This window comes from Hippopotamus amphibius, chromosome 2 (genome assembly GCF_030028045.1).
Source record: "Hippopotamus amphibius kiboko isolate mHipAmp2 chromosome 2, mHipAmp2.hap2, whole genome shotgun sequence".
Taxonomy (NCBI): Eukaryota; Metazoa; Chordata; class Mammalia; order Artiodactyla; family Hippopotamidae; genus Hippopotamus; species Hippopotamus amphibius.
Genome location: NC_080187.1, coordinates 151,496,088 through 151,516,273, shown reverse-complemented (window position 1 = coordinate 151,516,273; position 20,186 = coordinate 151,496,088). Strand labels below are relative to the sequence as shown.

General features: G+C 48.8%; 2 protein-coding genes across 2 annotated transcripts in view; one reads left to right on the top strand and one right to left on the bottom strand.

Moving 5' to 3' along the window:
* Positions 1-20,186, bottom strand: part of APBA2 (amyloid beta precursor protein binding family A member 2) — a 248,017-nt gene that overhangs the window by 192,228 nt on the left and 35,603 nt on the right. The window lies entirely within an intron of this gene.
* Positions 3,958-6,600, top strand: LOC130845193 (transmembrane protein 80-like). Its single transcript, XM_057722049.1, has 4 exons — positions 3,958-3,996; positions 4,838-4,931; positions 5,020-5,112; positions 6,410-6,600. The coding sequence occupies exons 1-4, from the start codon at positions 3,958-3,960 to the stop codon at positions 6,598-6,600; spliced, it is 417 nt and encodes a 138-aa protein (XP_057578032.1).

The window sequence follows — 20,186 nt, the reverse complement described above, 5'->3', positions numbered from 1 at the left end:
GCCTCACTTGTTTCCTAGCAGCCCAGGTGATTGGATGTCGTGGGGATAGTGGCCTCCAGCTCTGGAAGTCTCCAGGGGACACCAGTGTCAGCCCCACATGAGGTCCGAGCCAGGACATGCCCTTCTTCAACAGGCTGGACCCGGTATCCTCTGGCCCCAGGACTTCACACGTGCCAGGCACAAGTGCACTCTGTTCTCTGTCATCCCAAACCCAGTTCAGAACCACAGAAAATGCTGCCACATCAGTATACACGGCTTTGACATCAGCCCCCAGGCTGGTGTCCGCACCGCCTGCTCGGCGCCAGCCTGGACCGACTCCACAGCTTCTGAGGGTAAAAACAACCCCGACGCTTGGCCTGCATCTGGAAAGGCCGCCAGCAGCAGCAGGGGTCATGAGGACATACTGCTGACAGTCCATTTCCACCCCGACTGGTGGGGCAGGGGGCTTGGCCCTCTGAGGGGGGATGGGGGACAAGGCTTTGGGGACCTCCGTGGCAAATCAGCCACTTTCCCCCTTCTCTTAACTTCTTGTTCTGTAGATGTAAGTGGGCCAATACTACCCTGTAAGTAAACAACCGCTATAAAATGCTCCCATTTGAGCCAAGAAGCAGCATTATCTTTAGCAAGTGGGTGGCAGAGCCAGGCTGCCTTGCACAAGAACTCTGGTCTTTAGGAATACATATTTTCCCCCTTCCCCTGATGCAATTAGGAAAATAATATTTTTTACACTTGCAATTAAGAGCAGAACAGTTAGCAACCGTTTAAAAATCTGTTCGAGACTTGATGCTGGCAAGGGGATCGTTGAGAAGACACAGAGGACGGGGGCGATTCTGTTTTTCTTGATGCACAGAAGGCCTGCTATTGCAATCCTCAAAACAAAGCACTAGGGTTGTAGGGAAAGGGGTGGGATGGAAGGTTCATCCGCATTAAGAGGACAAAACAGCCGGTGATTTAGAAGTGACAGCAGCAAAGCCCACCCGCTTCTGTGCAGCTGGGCCCGCCCTGCTGCCTGGTGAGGCCACGGCCCCAGCACCGCCACAAGTGCCATCATCATCCCGTGTTTCCCATGGTAGCCGTGGGCTACTTCCTCTATCTACTGCGGATTTCCGGAGCTTCCCAGATACAGACTCCCTCATCTGTGCTTCAAATTCACCAAAACCATAACACACAAGAGAAATCCTACAAAGTGACCAGGTGGCTTGACCTCTTTATCTCTCACTTTTGGCTTATTCATTCAGAATCTGCTGAAACCAAACAGGACCCCGTGGGCCTCCTGGGCATGGAACCCCTTCTGTGTCCCCCATTTCTTGATTACAGGAAATAGGCTTCATACGGCCTCCATGACCTTCGCTGAGTTCCAACAGGCAGGTTCAAACAGACACTAATGAGGGAAGGGAGAGGATGCAGAGACAAGGGAGGACCAGTCAAAACACAATAGTGCAGCCTTGGGGCAGGGTCCTGGTTCCCCCTGAAGGGATACACCCAACAAATCTTTGAGCTATTTTACAGATACTGAAACCCCCACCAGGTAGGAGAAGTTAACTGTATGCTTCCCACAGGTACATAGACCCCAGACTGGTTTGAACCACAAGGTCGATGATGCTGACTCCCACTACCTCACCACCAACCAATCAGAATAATGTCCATGAACTGATCACACCCTCTTTGAACCATTACTATAAAACGTCTCACTACCCTCTCCAGGTCAGCACAAATAATCTTGAGGGCATTAGCCTGCTGTGCCCCCCTTTGCCTGGCAAAGCAAGAAAGCTATTCTTTTCTACTTCACCCCAAACTCTGTCTCCAAGATTTAATTTGGTGTTGGGGTACAGAGGCTGGATTCGGCATCACTGCCAGGTACTCTTCTAGGTGTGGGAACCAGAGGGAACAGGCAGACCAAGTTCCAGTCCCCCACAGTTTATGTTCCAATGGGGAAGACAGGCCAAAAAAAGAGTGAACCACCAAATAACAAACAGGATTCAGGTGGTAGTAGAGTCATAACGAAAATGATAGCCAGGGAAGGACCAGATTTCAGCCCAACACGGAAAGGGCTTGAGAGTCATTGCTCATGTCCTTATAATAAGAGAAAGCTGAACAAACGGAATCAATGACTTTTCTTGGATCCATCAGTGAACTGAGTTTGCAGGCTGCCCCCTTGAAATCTGAAAGGTCAAGAAACAGTTCCTTTTGGCCCTGGCAGAGGGAGGGGAAGGTAGCCACTGGGAAACACCCAGAGTCTTTTCCATAACAAGGCCTGCTGTCCAAGGGGAAGGCTTGACAGAACCTTGCCCTGGGGAAGGGGCATTCCTCTCACCACAGCCCCTCTAGTCCTCCTGTGTCACCTAAGGGGGTTGGGAAAGCTACACAAGAAAAGTCACTTGTGAAGGTCACAGCCTGGGAACACAGGCCCCCCTAACAATGGAGATTTAATCATAAGGTAAGAGAAGGCTTCTCTAAGCAGATAGGGTAGGGGGTCCCCAGACAGAAAGAACCAGGAATGGCTTTCCTGACATATGAGAACCCATTTTGGCCTAAGCTACTTTGTGACCTAAGCCTTGCCACAATGCTTGCCCTTGAATAGGTCTCAGTAATTAATTATCCTAAGGGAGGGGATGCAGAGACAAGGGAGGAGCAGCCAAGAAACAACAGTGGAGCCTTGGAGCAGGGTCCTGGTTCCTCATGGAATACACATAATAATATACCTTTGAGTTCTGCAGAAACTAAGGCCCCCACCCAGATGGAGGATGGAATGAGGATGCTGACCCTTGTGACTTCAGTCAGCTAAAGCTTGGATGCTGTTGACCTTTGCCCCAATTCTATGCTGAATTCTCCGCTGCTCAAGCCCCCTCGTGAATATGCATGTACCTTTAGCTTAAAATTTACCCAACTTTGCTGCTGGAGAGATGCTGCTTTGGGGAAGATCCCTGATGTTCTCCTTAGTTGCTGCAAGTAATAGTAAATCCTTCCTTCTCCCTATCTTTGGCTTGGTTATGTCTATTGGCTCGACACCCACCAAGAGGCAAACCCAGTTTTGGGATAACACGTCCCCTCCCCTACAACTTCCCACCACACCATCAGGGCTCCTGCCTGATAATAGTGGATTCCAGCTGAAAGAGCTCCAAGACCAGACTCTCTCTGAGGAGCAGGACTGAGAGAAGCCCAGCATCCAGAGGGGAGGCCAAGCCAAGGCCCCTGGAGGTGTCTGAAGCCTCTGGAACCTACAGCTTCAGCAGACACGACACACAGCCCAGCTCCTAATGAGATTTGCACAAAATTCTCATAAGAAAGACCTTTTATCTCAGTTCCTATTTTCCATGATAACACATCTGGCTTTCGACAACAAATTAGAAAGCATGTCAAAGGCAAAAAAAAAAAATTTTTTTTTAAACCCATATTCTAAAGAGATAAAGCAAGCATCCTAACTGGACTCAGATATGACACAGATGCTGGAATTATCAGACTGGGAATTTAAAGTAACTATGATTCATATGCTAAGGGCTCCAATGGGAAAAGTAGACAGCATGCAAGAACAGATGGATAATGTGAACAGAGCAACGGAAAGAATCTAAAAGAGATCCTAGAAATTTTTACAAAACTGGTAATAGAAGGGAAGAATGCCTTTGATGGGCTCAACAGTACACTCAACATGGCTGAGGGGAAAATCAGGGAGCTGGAAGATAGGTCAGTTGAAACTTCTCATACTGAAAGGCAAAGAAAAAAAGAAGGCCAGTGTGGGGGTGAGCACCAAAGGACCATGGGACAATACTGAAAGATATAACACACGTGCCACTGGAAGACCCAAGGGAAACAAAAGTGAGTGAAGAAGAAAATGTATTTGAGGTAATAATGGCTGACGTTTTCCCTAAAATTGGTAACAGTCACCAAACCACAGATCCAGGAATCTCAAAGAACATCAAGCAGAATAAACACTTTAAAAAACAAGAATGTGGGGACAAGATGGCGGCCTCGCGGCAAGGGAGAGCTTCCTCCACGGTGGTATCCTGCTGCTGCACCCCTGTGCCCCTCGGGCAGCCAAGACACAGGCCTCCAGGCGCCTGAAGTCAGCTCTCCACTCCTGCTTTTTGCTCCTTTAAGCCCCCAGCCCCACCCCCACCTTTCCTCTAAGTTCTGAGTAGTCATTGCACCTCTGAGCGGAAGGGGCGTCCACTAACAGGCGGAGAGTGTGGTGTGACCTCCTCCACTGGTGCCTCCTGCTCAGCCCAGCGCTGAGGGGTGGCTGCCCGACTCCCAGCAGGCCCAGGGGGCCGGAAGATGAAAACCCCTCACGTGCAAAACTTAGAGACTCACGTTTAGCATAAACAAATACGAAGTGTTCAGAGCTCAGGAAAGTTGCTAGTTGGTATTTAACTGCCCCTCCCCACAAAAGAGAAAAAGACGTTTTCTTTGAAGAAAGTGAAAAAAGTCTGTTTTTGCTCTCAGTCTTATAACTGGGACCTAGGTTAGGGTGATGCCACCTGAGCAACCCCCCGGGGGGGGAGGGGGCATGCTGAGGCCATCCTGCCTGTGGTTGCCAAGGATGCACCTGGTCCTCTCGCTCCAGGTCAGATGTCCCCTGGGGGTAAGCCCCAGCCCCACCCCAGAGCCCACAGGGCCCTGCCAGGTGTGGTGACACCGGGAGGAGTGTCATGGAAGCCAGGTGGGGGCCGTTGGCCGGGTGTCTGTGGCCACCCGCAGGTGCCTGGGCTGGAGCTGCGTGTATGCAGGGCCTCTGAGCATGTGGCAGAGCAGCCCCTCTCATCCGCTCACCACCCCCCACCTCATGGGTGCCCCTTGCAGGGTCCTCTACTGGGCCTTAGAGTCCTTAACCGCTGGCCAGCTCTCATCACTCCCACTTCAGATGCTGCTCTATCTGAGTGGAACATACTGCACCCTTTGTTTCCTAGCTACACTCCTGCTGATCGTGTATAAAAGTAAGTTACATGGGAGAAGGCAACTCCAAGGTGTGGGCACCTTGCCTCCTGTAACGGGAGCTCAGCTCTCCTGCCTGTTTTTCTTCAGGTCAGGTTTTCACTTATCCTCACAGTTACCTGGTCCTGGACCTGTCTCTGCTCTTTCTGATGGGGATTCTGGAAGCAATGCGGTTATACTTCGGTGAGTTGACTGAAAACCACATAGTACTTGAGATAACAGAATCACTAGATTTAAGTGAGAACCCTTAAATATTCGCCATTTTATAACATGGTTCCTAGAGACACTTTTGATTTAAACTGCTGAACCATGGTTTTTCAGGCCTCGCCTTACAGTGTCATTAAGTATTAATTAGTTTATGCAGAAGCTTTGTCCACAAGACAAAGAATATTGGCCATGTCGTCGGTGGGGATGCTTCCTGTTTGGAAGCATATGGTGCCCAAGCTGCTGGCTGACAAACAGCTCTGAGATTAGAACCCAGCTCAGCCATGACTCTGGGGCCCAAACACTCACCCACCCCTGCCTCCTCTTCTGCTGGCCTCAGTGGTCAGAAGGAGAAGGATCTGGAAAGTTGCATCAGGCCCCTAGCAGGGCAGCAGGGCCTGCAGGGTGGAAGGCTCCCCAGTCCAGCTCCTGGAGGCCTCCAGCTGGAGCCTCGCTTGGCCGCCCCCCCTCACATCCTGAGGCTCGGATGGTAAAGGAGCCCCAAGAGAGCACTCCCCCCTGCCAGCTCACCGCCAGGGCCCAGGCCTCCCCATTCCTCATCATGCACAGGGACACGAGCATGTCTTTTAAACGGGATTACGCTGCGTGTTCCGCTGACACATCGACACATCTAAGAAACACTCACTCCTGCCCCTGGAACTGGAATGGCTGATGGAACAGCCGGCACGTCGGGCCCCCGCCCCGCACACACATGCCCGTGACACAGATGAGCCTGTGCCCATGGCTGGGCAGCAAATGGCACTGGGCCGCCCTGAGCCCCCATGGCCAGGGCAGCTGGGGATCAGCGTCTTCCATGCTGACGTGTTTGTTTGTAAATGTGCAGTCACTCTGTTTTTGTGAGTACGCGTGAAATTTTCCAGAATGACCTTAGCCCAGCGTGAAATATTTTTGGAAATTTTAAACAAAATCCTCTCGGTCCACGTGCAACTAGGAAAAGGTGTCAGAATGCAATTGGATCATTTTTAAAAAACCAAACTTCCTCTCCCACCCCCACAACTGACCGGGAGACCACAAGTAGAACGTCACAGCCTCGGTTGGCTTCCACCCCCACCGAGGAAGACATGCCCCTTTTGCATTCGTCTTCCAACACTTTGACGAGTCCCTTGCGGTGGCCACAGCAGGATCTTTCACTGGAAGTCCTCAAGCATCGCATGGTGGTCAAAGCTGGCACTGATCTCACAGCCCAGAGGCTGAGGCCTCCCACGCACTTGCATCCCAAAGCCCGGATCTTAACCAGCACGTCTGTTCTCTCCAGGCACCAAGAGCAATCTGATGGAGGCCGAGGTGCCGCAGGCCACCAGCCTGGCCCTCACGGTGTCTGTCTACTTCCTGCTCTGGCAGACCCTGGTGCTGCGGGCGGGCTCGGCTCTCAGCGCCATGCTGCTGGCGCTGCACAGCCTGGAGGCCGTCCTGCAGGTGGTGGCCATCACCGCCTTCATCAGCTAAGTGGGCAGTGCCCAGCCCTCTGGGACAGCCCGGGACAGGAGCCCCTCCTCAGAGCCAGACTGTCCTCCAGCTGCCACCTCCCCCGCTGACGGCTGCCGAGCAGGAAGGGCATCTTCGTGCTGACCTGCCGTGGTGTTGGAGGGTCAGATGGTGTGGTGGGGTCTACAAGGCAGAGGTGGGGTTGGGAACCAGGGCAGAACAAAGTGCTGGGCAGGGGTGGGTGAGGCGGAAGCAGGGGTGGGGCTGCCCCGGCATCTCCGTGGGGACGTCTCTGGCTGGTGAGGATCTGGCTTCAGCAGCCACCGACCCCGGGGTGCAGAGGGGACAAGACTCTGGAAAGCAGGCAGCCAGGCCACGCCATCGTGGTGGCCGTGGCGGCTCCCTCTCAGGCAGGGATCAGAGGTCTCTGCTGTCCCTGCAGCTTTGGGGTGGCACGGGGGCCAGGGGTCCTGGGTTCTGTGGGCCAAGCCCTGGGCAGGTGGCACGCTCTGCCTCCCACAGGAGATACTTTCGAGAGCCAGGCAGTGCAGTGCTTGGGGGATTTTCCCTGCAGCCGCAAAGCTTTTCCCTTGGGGATTCGGAAGAAAGGTGATCAGGAAGCCTCAGCACTGAGGGGAGGGAGCGGGGAGGGAGGAGACCTGGAGGTACTGCCCCCCCTCACCAGAATAGCAGGGGAATTCCCAGATCCTCTGTAGGTGGGCTGGGAGGAAATCTGAGCTGATGTTTTCTAGTAACTTCCCTTTGTTTCAATTTTACATTTCCTACGTTTGGAATAACATTGTGTTTGAATATCTAGATATTTATTCTTCACTATATTTTTTAAATAAAGGAATGTTTATATCTCCCTGAAAAAATAAAAAAAACAAAACATGGAGACATACAGATGGCCAACAGACACATGAAAAGATGCTCAACATCACTAATCATTAGAGAAATGCAAATCAAAACCACAATGAGGTATCACCTCACACCAGTCAGAATGGCCACCACCAAAAAATCTGAGAACAATAAATGCTGGAGAGGGTAAGGAGAAAAGGGAACCCTCCTGCACTGTTGGTGGGAATGTAAATTGATACAACCACTATGGAAAACAGTATGGAGGTTCCTTAAAAAACTAAAATTACAACTACCATAGGACCCAGCAATCCCACTCCTGGGCATATACCTGGAGAAAACCATAATTCAAAAAGATACATGTACCACAATGTTCATTGCAGCATTATTTACAATAGCCAGGACATGGAAGCCACCTAAATGTCCATCAACAGATGAATGGATAAAGGAGATGTGGCATGTATATACAATGGAATATTACTCAGCCATAAAAAGGAATGAAATTGAGCTATTCATAGTGAGGTGGATGGACCTAGAGTCTGTCATACAGAGTGAAGTAAACCAGAAAGAGAAAAATAAATACCATATGCTAACACATATATACAAAATCTAGAAAAATGGTGCTGATGAACATAGTGGCAGGGTAGGAATAGAGATGCAGATGTAGAGAATGGGCTTGAGGACACCGGGGAGAGGGGAAGCTGGGATGTAGTGAGAGAGTAGCATGAATATATACACACTACCAAATGTAAAATAGATGGCTAGTGGGAAGCTACCACAGAGCACAAGGAGATCAGCTTGATGTTTTGTGAAGACCTAAAGGGGTGGGATAGGGTTGAGAGGGAGGCTCAAGAGGGAGGGGATATGGGGATATATGTGTGCATGTGGCTCTTTCATTTTGATGTACAGCAGAAACTGATACAATATTGTGAAGTAATTATACTCCAAGAAAGATTAAAAAAATAAAAATAAAAAATAAAAAAGTAAAAAAAAAAAAAAGCAACATGGGATTAGCAGATGCAAACTAGTATATATAGGATGGGTAAATAATGAGGCCCTATTGTATAGCACAGGGAACTACACTCAATATCCTATGACAAACCATAATGGGAAAGAATAGGAAAAATAATGTATATACATGTAGAGCTGAATTAATTTGTTATACAGTAGAAATTAACATGACATTGTAAATCAACTATACTGCAATAAAATAAACAACAACAACAAAAACTAGACCTAGGTATATCATACTCAAGTTGTAGCAAACCAAAGACAAAGAGAAAATCAAGAAAGAAGCCAGAGGCAGGTGGGAAAACATTTTATCTACAAAGGAACAAAGATAAGAATTACAGCAGACTTCTTGCGAGGAACTATGCAAACAAGAAGGGAATACAGGAAAATCCTCAAAGTTTTAAAAGAAAAAAAAAACAAAAAACAACTCCACTAACCTTTATTTCTATATCCAGCAAAACTTCTTTCAAAAGTGAAGGAGAAATAAATACTTTATCAGTCAAACAACTACCGAAGGAATTTGTCACCAGGAGACATACCCTGAAGGAAATGTTAAAAGATTCTTCTTCATATGCAAGGAAAATTATATAGGTTGGAAACCTGAACATATATAAAGAAAAGAAAGTGTGTGAGAAGGAATAAATGAAGGTAAAATAAAATCTTATACTTTTCTTACTCTTATTTGACCTAAAAGATAATTGTTTATTTAAAACTCTAATCTTAACAATGTATTGTGATGATTCTAGCTTATGGGTGAGTGAAATGAATGACAGCAACATCCCAAGGGACAAGAAGGAGGAATTGGGAATATCTGTTTTAAGGTACTTGCACTAAATCTGAAGAAGTATAGTGTTATTTGAAGGTGGACTCAGATTACTATATTGTAAACTCTGAGGCAAACACTACAAAATTTTAAAAGAAGTAAAAACGATAAGCTAAGAGAAATATAGTTGATTCCTATAAAACGGTCAAAGAAAACTGGAGAAGTGAGAAAAAGAAGCCTGTGGCAAGAACAGAAGACAATGATTGAAAAGTTTGATATCAATCTAAATACATCAATAATCATTTTTAATGTGAATGGTCTAAAAGCACCAATTAAAAGACAGTTTGTCAGAGTAGATAAAAACACAAGACCCAACTATATGCTGTCTACAAGAAACCCACTTTAAATATAAAGACTCCAATAGGTTGAAAGTAAAGGGATGGAGAAAGATATACCATGCTAATTCCAATCAGAGGAAAACTAGATTACCAGTATTCATGTCAGAAAAAGCAGACTTTAGAACCAGGAAAATCATCAGGGATAAAAAGGAGGCATTACCACATGATATGTAATTCAGTTCAATCCTCTAACAAGAGACTGCAATCATAAATGGCTAGGCACTTAACAGAGCATCAAAATATATGAGGCAAAACAGATAGAACTGGAAAGAGAGATGGACAAATCCACTATTATAAATGACAACATCAAAATTCCCTGTCAGTAACTGATAGAACAAGAAGGCAGAAAATCAGCAAGGATGGCTCACCTGGACAGCACCATCCATCACCTGGATGTCACTAACATGCATGCAATATTCCATCCAACAACAGCAAAAGACACATCCTTCTCAAGCTTGAAGGGAATAGTCACCGAGTGCCTTAGTCCGTCTTGGTTTCTGTAACAAACGATTAACACCACAGTGCCACACAAAAAACAAAAATTTCTTTCTCATGGCCTGGAGCCTGGAAGTCCAAGACCAGGGGCCAGCCTGGCCAGAGGGTCAGAAGGGCCCTCTTCTTGATCTCAGACTTCCTGTTCTGTTCTCATATGGCAGAAGGGGTGAGGGGCTCTGCGGGGTCCCTTTCATAAGGGCATTAATTCTATTCATGAGGGCGCCACCCTCATGACCTAGTCACCCTCCAAAGGCCCCACCTCCCAATGCCATCACCTTGAGAGTTGTGATTTCAACATATGAATTTGAGGGGTGGGGGTGGACAGAAACATTCAGACCATAGCACCAAGACAGAACACGTTTTGGACCATTAAGCACACCTTAACAAGTTTTTAAAAAACTGAAGTCACTCAAAGTACGTTCTCAAACCAGAGTGGAATTAAACTAAAAATCAGTAAAGGAAAATAGGTGAAGTCCCCAAATATTTGGAAATTAAACAACATAATTCTAAACAACACATGGGTCAATAAGGAAATATCAAAAGAAAAATATTTTTTAGTTTTTTTAACTAAATAAAAACAAAGATACCACTTATCAAAATTTCTACAACGTATTTAACGTTGTAGTGCCTAGACAGAAATATATAGCATTGAATGTATACATTAGAAAAGAAGAAAGATACAAAATCAATAACCTAAGCTTGTACCTTGGGAAATAAAATGAGACAAACTAAAGCCTAAAACAAGCAGAAGAAATATAATAAAAATTAGGCAGAAGAAATATAATAAAAATTAGAGCATAAATCAAACTGAAAACAGCAAGAAAATAAAGAAAATCAATGAACCCAAAATTTTTTATTGAGCAAGCTAACGAAGAAAAAGAAGACAAACTACCAATACCAAAAAAAGAGTCATCAACGCTGATTCCATAGAAAAGGATAATAATATCCCTTTAAAAGGATAATAATAAAGGAATACTACAAAGAGTTCTGTGCCCCCAAATGTGATAACTTGTATAAAACAGACCAACTCCTTTCTTAAAAGACATCTACTACAAAAACTCACACGAGGAGAAACAACAGAATAGCTATATGTATTTTTAAAACTGAATCAATAATTAATAACCTTCCCCAAAGAAATCACCAGGCCCAGATGGTTTCTCTGCTGAACGTTTAAGGAAGAAATGATACTGATTCTCTATAATCTATTTCAGAAATTAGAAGAGGAAAGACCACTTCCTAACTCATTCTATGAGGCCAGCATTCCCCTAATATCAAAATCTAGCCCATCAGCACCCTAATGGGAAGGCGGCCACTGGCGCCATTCAGACTGGAGCACCCCTGGCAGCAGAAGGGGCCCCAGTGGGTCTGAAGGGAGAGAAGATAGGTGACAGGAAACCACGTCTGCTCTGCATGGCTGGTGCTCTGGGGACGCCCCGAACTTATCTTTCTCCTTGTCAATTTGTCAAAACAGAAAACAGTGAAAAACTTGAGTGTAGCTGCACTGGAGCTTCTGCTGGAGAAAGATGAAGAGGGGTGTGCCCGGCTGTCCTCCCAGCCCTTGTACAGCCGGTGAGCACAGATGCTCAGATACACAGGCAGGTGGGGCAGGCAGAATGGTGACCCTGTGGGTCCTACTCACTGGGAGGCTGCAGGTGCCCGGGGACCCTGGGCCATCCGTAGGTCAGTCCTGGCCTGGCCACCAGCTCCCACCACGAGATGCAGCGACACTCAGACCCTCCAGAGACTGAAATGAAAGAGCACAGAGGCGTCAGCTGGCTGAGCACACAGGCTGCTGCAGTACAAACAGAAAGAAGTTCTCCAATGCATGCCAGAACACACACTCTTATAAAGCTCCCAGCGCCTGACATCAATACAGCTCAGGAGCTCCGGGGTCCACAGAGCCACCCAACAGTTTGAAAATCAAAGAGTGGCAAGGTGTTCATGACTCTCCCCAAGTTTTCAGGGGAGCCCTCCCTCTACTCCCGAAGGCCAGCGGGCACTCAGGACACGGCAGCCCGGCCCCAGTCTCCTGGGGATGCATTTCTCTAACCCTTTAGGAGGAAGATGTGGGAAACCCCCAAGGCCTTAACATCAGATTTAATTTGCTCCAACAGGAAAGGAGGCATATCCTAAAGGTTCTGTCCCCAAGTTGTTTTCCCCAAAAAAGCAAAATGCTACACAAGATACAGCATTGTTTGGGTTATTTATCTTAAATTGTGTGCATTGCACACGGCTGAGTGGGGGTAGGAATTTTACAAAATACACTAGACAAAGTCTTGTCAAAGAAAAGGCAACCATGTGCACGTGTGGGTGTGTAGCACAAGCCACCCTTTGTGCAAGGGACACCCTCTGCTCCCTGACACATGGGGGCACCACCCTGGTGGGGAGTGGCACCTACATCTCTGCATAGAGCTGGGGCAAAAAGAGACCTTGGCTCAGACCCAGCTCTGCCCCTACAGCCTGCAAAGGCTCCAGAAAACAAAGCCTCCCGGGGCTCTGTTTCCTCATCTCAGAGGATGCCAGGATCACTGAGATGTGGGGATCAGGCCCTACTCCAGCACCTGCAGTCTGGTCTCCCTGCCTGTCCAGTGAGGGCATGGATCCCCATGACGTACAAGAGTCCTTGAGCTCTGACATGGAGGGTTGCTGTTGTGCTTCCTGCCCACAGAGCAAGCCACCCAGCTGGAGGCCTCCTAAGTCCAGTCATGGACCACCACCCTGCCCCCTACCACGGGCCCACTCGGATACCGATGCATGAGGGCATCACCATCCATGCAGGCGACATCCAGCCCAAACCACGCTGTCTCTGCCCCCACCTATAGCCAGGGACCCTAACGGGGCGCTGGGGCCATGGTGCTGCGCCACGTGGTAATCAACTCTAGACCATGAGCTCCCAGGCCTGCACTCTGCCCATCCCTGCAGCCTCACCCCCGTCACACCCCCAAGACCCCATGCAGTGGGGGTCTCACCCCTTCCAGACCAGTGTTTAAGCCATTCCTTTTCCACTCCTCCAGAATCTCACTGGAAACTCCTATTCATCCTTCAAACCCAACTGGGAGAGGGATCCCTGAACTCCAGCAGTAACCACACTCTTCTCAGCCTGTCTTATTTCTGCAGTTTTCACAGTCATTCCTAACCACTCTCCTGCTCCCTCTAGGTGCCTGGCCTCTCAAAGGCACAGCTTTCCAGAGACTTCACGTGCCACTGCGGCCAGCAAGCCGAGGATACAGGCCTCAAACCCAGCCTTAAGGAAAGGGGAGGATAAATGCAAGAAGTAGCAACGATGGGGAAGTGACTCTGAGGGAGCATCAGGTTGGGGTCAAAGGCACCAGCTACAGCGGATGGGAAGCAACGGAACATGCCACTGAGAGAGCTGAAACCACACTGAGTGGTTGCCAGCCCCCGAAGCTGCACACTCACCACACTGCAAAACTGCCTTGAACCCACCCGCCCCATCACCTGCCCCGGGCCATTGGCTGCCACATGCAGCATGTCCCTGAGGCTAAAAATTCAGCCAGCTTCTCAGCGATGCTCCTGCTCCACAGGCCAGCCACGGCGGGAGGGGAATCAGGGAACCTTCAGTCAATGGTCCATCCACCCTCGGTTCAACAGCCACCAGTGGGGCTGCCCCAGTGCATGCCAGCCTCAGGCCCTCGGCTCTGTCTGCTGTGACATCCAGCAGGACGCAGGAGACACTGTGCCTCCCTCCCTGTGCCCAGCCCCTCACAGTGCGCCCTGAAAAAGGGTCTGCAGGGAAATGCAGATCACTCCAGTAGCTCTTAAATCCCTGCAGCTGTGAACGAACCAGGGGTGAAAAGCTCAGTTCCGCAGGGCCAGCAGCTGCCCCCCACCGCTGCTTCTCAACCCCAGAAAGAACACGGGGGTGAAACCGAGCAGGACCCTGTGGGGCTCCTGGGCACAGAGGCTTTCCGTGTCCCCTGTTACTTGTTTATAGGGAACAGACTCCAGCCTCCATGACCTTCCCTGAGTTCCAACGGGCAGGTTCAAACAGATGCTAATCAGGGAAGGGAGGGGATGCAGAGACAAGGGAGGAGCAGCCAAGAAGCAACAGTGCAGCCTCAGGGCAGGGTCCTGGTTCCCCCTCAAGGGATACCTGTAACAACAGCTTTGAGCTCTTCTGCAGAACTAAAACCCCCAACAAATGGAAAATGTTAACTACTTGATGAAGCATTCTTCATTCCAGGGAGATGTCACAGTTTGATAACCTCGAGAATCACAGAAGCTCATCAGGAGACCACCTGAGGCCAGGTTAAAGGAGTGCAGGCCCTGACCACACCCTGATCCTTTCCAGCGACCCCGCCCTTGAACCATTGCTATAAAACTCCTTACCAAATCCCTCAGGATTGGGACACATAGTTTTGAGGGCATTAGCCCACTGTGCCCCTCTTTGGCTGGCAAAGCAATAAAGCTATTCTTTTCTATCAATATTTCACCCAAAACTCTGTCTCTGAGATTTGATTCGGCAGTGGTGCACAGAAGCCAAGTTTTGGCATCAGAGGGGCAAGGGGTGGGGACCATACGTCAGGGCAAGACCCTGGTAACTAATTCAGCCCCTGGAAACTAACAACCCTGGACCACCTCACAGCCAACATTGACCAGTAGAGTGAGGTGACTCAGCTGGGAACAGCTGAGCCAAGGCTGGGCTGGCACGGGGACACTGCCAGAAGGGACACTGTGCTGGCAGGTGTCACACCCACCTCCACCAGGCCCCCACTGCCATTGGCCCCTGGATGCCTGGACAACAGAAAAATGGCTAAGCTCACACAGTCAGGCCTGGCCCCTGGGAACTGTGCTTTTCACCCCTGGTTAGTTCACAGGGGCAGGGGCAGCTCCAACCTCTGTCACCTGCCAGGGTCCTTTCTGCCAAGAGCCTTCTGCATGCTGTGGCCAGGCCTCCCCACCCGACCCAAAGTCCCGCTCACACTTCCCCAGGCCACCACTCTCAGCCGGGGAAAGGTCCGATCACACCCCTCCCTGGGCTCTCCCATCCCAATCTACTCAGCAAGGCCTTTCTCCATCTGGTCCCTAAAGAGCTGAGACAGAAGACAAACAAATGGCCAACAGGCACATGAAAAGATGCTCAACATCACTAATCATCAGGGAAACATAAATCAAAGCCACAATGAGATACCACCTCACACCCATTAGGATGGCTAGTATCAAAAAGACAAGAAATAACAAGTGTTGGCGAGGACGTGGCGAGAAGGGTACCCTATGCACTGCTGGTGGGAATGTAAATTGGCACAGCCACTATGGAGAACTGTAGGGTCCTCAAAAAATTAAACATAGAACTACCTTATGATGAGTTCTCAGGTGGCCACTGCCCATGTCCAGGATAAAGGTGGAAGGCAACCCATTACCCTTCACAAAAATTCAAGTCCACGGGCACATCCCACCTGAAAAAGCCCACCCTTCCACAAGTGCCCAGGAGCCCAGGTGTGCTCCGAACACACCTGTTCCTGGGAAGGTTCATGGCCCCCACCCACGGGTGTGTGTGACAATGGGCATGTCAGGCTCTGAAGGCAGCAGGGTGCCGCCATGGGTGGGTTCTAGCGAGAGCCCTCTTCTGGGTTGCAGACGGCTGATTTTCTGCCGTGTCCTCAATGGTGGAAGAGGAGGGAGCCAGCTGCCTGGCCTCTTCTTATCAGGGCGCTAATCCCATCCTTAGGGCTCTACCCTTATGGCCTCATCACCCCAAAGGCCCCACCTCCTAATGTCACCACACTGGGCATTAGATTTCAACACATGAACCGGGGTTGGGGGGAACACATTCACTCCAGGATGAGTGCACACGCCCGTATGATGGTTATTCTTCAACAACACATTCACTTAAAGAAATCAAAGCCAGGGCTGGGATGGGGAGGAGAAAATGGGATGCCTGCTAGTGGGTACAGGGGAGGGATCTGGGATTAGGTGGTGATGGCCACACAACACTGTGAGCATATGTACTTCACAGGGGTGGATTTTGTGGTATATGAATTGTATCTCAGTAAAGTTATTATAAAAGCTATTATAAAAACACTAAATCATGTCAGGTAGCATCCTCCTCTCCTCAACCTCTCCCCTCCAAAGACCCCAGACACCCAGAGCACTTGTCCTCATAAGGGCGGGGAGAGCCCCAGGCCCGGCCTCCCTGCCCTCCGGCCGCCCTCCCTCCATCACTCACCCTGCCCCAGCCTCGGGTCTCTGTGCCGTGGCTCAGCCACACCAGACCTGCCCCCGATGAGCCCCAGGTAACGGCTGAGCTCTCAGCACCCCAACTCACCTGCCCAGGCTGCAGCCTTGCCCCACCCCCCACCCCTTCACCCATGGGACGGAAACCCCGCCAGCCCCACCTGCTGTGTTCCATGAGGTGTCCCCCCACCCACAGCAGTGCTCGATGCTACCCCACTGAACGGTGACTCGATGACAGGACCGTCCCCAGGACACACACAGAGACTGATGCTCAGGTGGACCAAGGGCTGCCCAGGCCACCTGCCGGCTGGGCAGGGCGACCACTTCAACCAGGTCTGGGGACCTCAAACCCCACTGCGTTGGGGCCCAGCTCACTCATGAACACCTCCACGTGCCAGGCCCGGCCAGGCGAGCTGCAAGCCCTCAGGGTGGCCTGGACAGCCAGCCCCAGGGCTGCAGGGCATGGGGCACGGAGGGGGCACAGCATCGGCCCTTGGAGCAGCCACAGCTGGAAGGATGCTGTGAGGGAGGCGTCCCCTGCCACACGGGGCCAGGAGGGCAGTATGTTCCTACCACGACACCCACGTCCAGACCAGTTCCCGTTCAAACAAAAAGGGGAGCCGATCTTCATCCTGAAAATGCTCAGATGCCCTCCCACCTCCCTCCCTATTCACACACTCACCATGAGCAGGGGGGGCACACATGGGGCCACAGTGGCCGCCCCCCCAGAACCCTGCACTGCCCATCACGGGACAGCAGGGCCACAGCAGCAACCCTCCACCCACACACCCATACCCACCCAGGCAGTCCTTTAAAATACAATATCTTGCCAGAACATTCCAAGATAAATGACACAAATTTCAAGAGGGGAAAAGGAGGGGAAGCCAGGGAAGAGGAGCCTGGGGAGGCCGCCTGCTTCACCTACTGCTTCCCAGTCCCCACAGTCCGTTGCCACACGGTGACAGGCGCTGAGACTCAAGCAGGCTCAGAATTTGAGGTGTGGGGACCAGGATACCACAGGAGCATCACTCCCCAGACAGAAGCCCGTACCTCAGTACCCTGGTCCTTCCCAAGACTCCAGAGGCCGTTACCAAAGGGTAATCCTTAAAATGGGAAGGAGCTAACAGGACACAGACACAACTAACCAACTAATAAGACAGAAGGATGGGAGCTGCCCTGGTGGTGCAGTGGTTAAGAAGCCACCTGCCAATGCAGGGGACATGGGTTTGAGCCCTAGTGTGGGACGATCCCACATACCGTGGAGCAACTAAGCCCGTGCGCCACAACTGCTGAGCCTGTGCTCTAGAGCCCATGAGTCACAACTATTGAGCCCATGTGCCACAACTACTGAAGCCCACGCACCTAGACCCTGTGCTCCGCAACAAGAGAAGCCACTGTAATAAGTCCGCACACTGCAATGAAGAGTAGTCTCCACTCTCCACAATGACAGAAAGCCTGAGTGCAGCAACGAAGACCCAATGCAGCCAATAAATAAAAAATAAAATAAATAAATTTAACTCGAGGATGGAAGATGCCTTAGAGGACTGGGGCGGGGAGGGTGGGGGGGACTTGAGGGGGGGGAGTCAAGGAAGGGAGGGAATACGGGGATATGTGTATAAAAACAGATGATTGAACCTGGTGTACCCCCAAAAAATAAAAAAATAAAAATAAATAAATAAATAAATTTTAAAATATATTTTTAAAAAAGGCTACAGACATATGAAATTCAAAAAAACAACAACAAAAAAAACAAAAGGATGGTAATCTGAGTCATTATGCTTCTGTCAACACCCACAGGATGTACAATACAAAGAGTGAACTAACCTGAATTTAGTTAACAATAATAACAGTGTATCAAATTGGTTCATCAGTGTTACCATACTAAGGCAAGATATTAATACTAGGAAATTAGGGATTGTGGGGGTTACAGGCCATATGGGAACTTTCTGCTTAACTTTTCTTTAAAACTAAAACTGCTGAAATAATTATGCCTCCTAATTTTAAAAAATATGGTGCTTGATATTCAGAAGGCTGAATGTAAGAATGGGTATAATTGAGGAGCTGATGGGTAAACTGGAAGATGGGGCCAAGAGATTCTCCCAGAATGCAGTGCAAACAGACCCTGGGCAGCACCCCTTGAGGAAGACAGGTTTTTCCTGACTTTAATGAGAGCCATTAAATGAGGGCTCCAGGAGCATCCGTCCCCAACCCCCACCAGCACAGCCTTCCACTCTCCAAACTGAGGAGCATTAGTAAATTCTCATGCTTTTGGTTGTTCATCTCATCTTTCCCAAGGACTGCTGTTTTTTAGGTGGCTGGGAGCGGGAGGAGAAGGGAGAGCATGGGAAACCTTAGAAACCATGTCAACCTTTGCCTGGATCCTCTGCCTCTCCCAGGCTGCAGCATTTCACTGTTCATGGCCTGAGGGAGAACCACTCTCTATTTAGCTATTGGTGGTGAATCACTTCTTCGCTGGTTTTATCCTTCAAAATATATATATACATATTTCTTTAGAAGAAGTCCCAGTAAAGCCTTTCAGAAAAGCAATTCCGCCTTCTCTATCAAAAATTTAAATATGCATACCCTTTAACTCAACAACTGCATTTCCAGGAGGACTCATATACATATATGAAATGATGAGAGTATAGGGATTTTCACTGCAGCAATCTTTTTAAAAACTGGAAGCAACCTAAGTGCCCATAAATAGGAGAATGGTTAAATAAATTAGGGCAGAGTCCATAGGCTGGAATACCCTGAGACTTTTTTTTTAAGAGGTAAGCCAATATGTACCGACCGAGAGAAATCCTAAAAGCCTGGGATTGAGTGAAAATGGCAAGTTAGCTAAAGTATGTGTTGTGTGTGTGTGTGTGTGTAGATCCCAGTTACAGGCACAGCAAGCCAGCTAGACAATATATACACATCTGAAGTCCATGGATGGATGCAGGGGCAAACAGAACAGACCAGAAGGGCTCCCACTAATGCCAGCCAGCACCTCCTCTGTGGATGGTGTGGAGATGAGAGAGGATGCCAAGGGGGCATCACTTTTAGTCTATTAAATACATGCGTACTGGTTGGGTCTTTTACCAAAATGCATTTCTTATTCAGCAGCATTAAGATGAAACCTACACATACACTAACAACGAAAGATCAGAAAGAGAAATTAAGGAAACAATCCCATTCACCATTGCAACAAAAAGAATAAAATACCGAGGAATAAACCTAACCAAGGAGGTAAAAGACCTGTACTCAGAAAACTATAAGACACTGATGAAAGAAATCAAAGACGACACAAATAGATGGAGAGATGTACCATGTTCTTGGATTGGAAGAATCAACATTGTGAAAATGACTATACTACCCAAAGCAATCTACAGATTCAATGCAATCCCTATCAAATTACCAATGGTGTTTGTTACAGAACTGGAACAAAAAATCCTAAAATTTGTATGGAGACACAAAAGACCCTGAATAGCCACAGCAATCTTGAGGGGAAAAAATGGAGCTGGAGGAATCAGACTCCCTGACTTCAGACTATACTACAAAGCTACAGTGATCAAGACAGTATGGTACTGGCACAAAAACAGAAATATAGATCAACGGAACAGGATAGAAAGCCCAGAGATAAACTATGGTCAACTAATCTATGACAAAGGAGCCAAGGATATACAATGGAGAAAAGATAGCCTCTTCAATAAGTGGTGCTGGGAAAACTGGACAGCTACATGTAAAAGAATGAAATTAGAACATTCCCTAACACCATACACAAAAAGAAACTCAAAATGGATTCAAAAAAAAAAACAAACAAACAAACAAAAAATGGATTCAAGACCTAAATGTAAGGACAGACACTATAAAACTCCTAGAGGAAAATATAGGAAGAAGACCCTGAC

What these genes read in the sequence shown, in the direction of transcription:
- LOC130845193 (XM_057722049.1), top strand. Translation starts at nt 3,958, where the DNA reads ATGGCGGCCTCGCGGCAAGGGAGAGCTTCCTCCACGGTG. An exon ending in GGAGAGCTTCCTCCACGGTG is followed by an intron (nt 3,997 to 4,837) that starts GTATCCTGCTGC and finishes ACCGCTGGCCAG; the next exon opens with CTCTCATCACTCCCACTTCA. An exon ending in CCTGCTGATCGTGTATAAAA is followed by an intron (nt 4,932 to 5,019) that starts GTAAGTTACATG and finishes GTTTTTCTTCAG; the next exon opens with GTCAGGTTTTCACTTATCCT.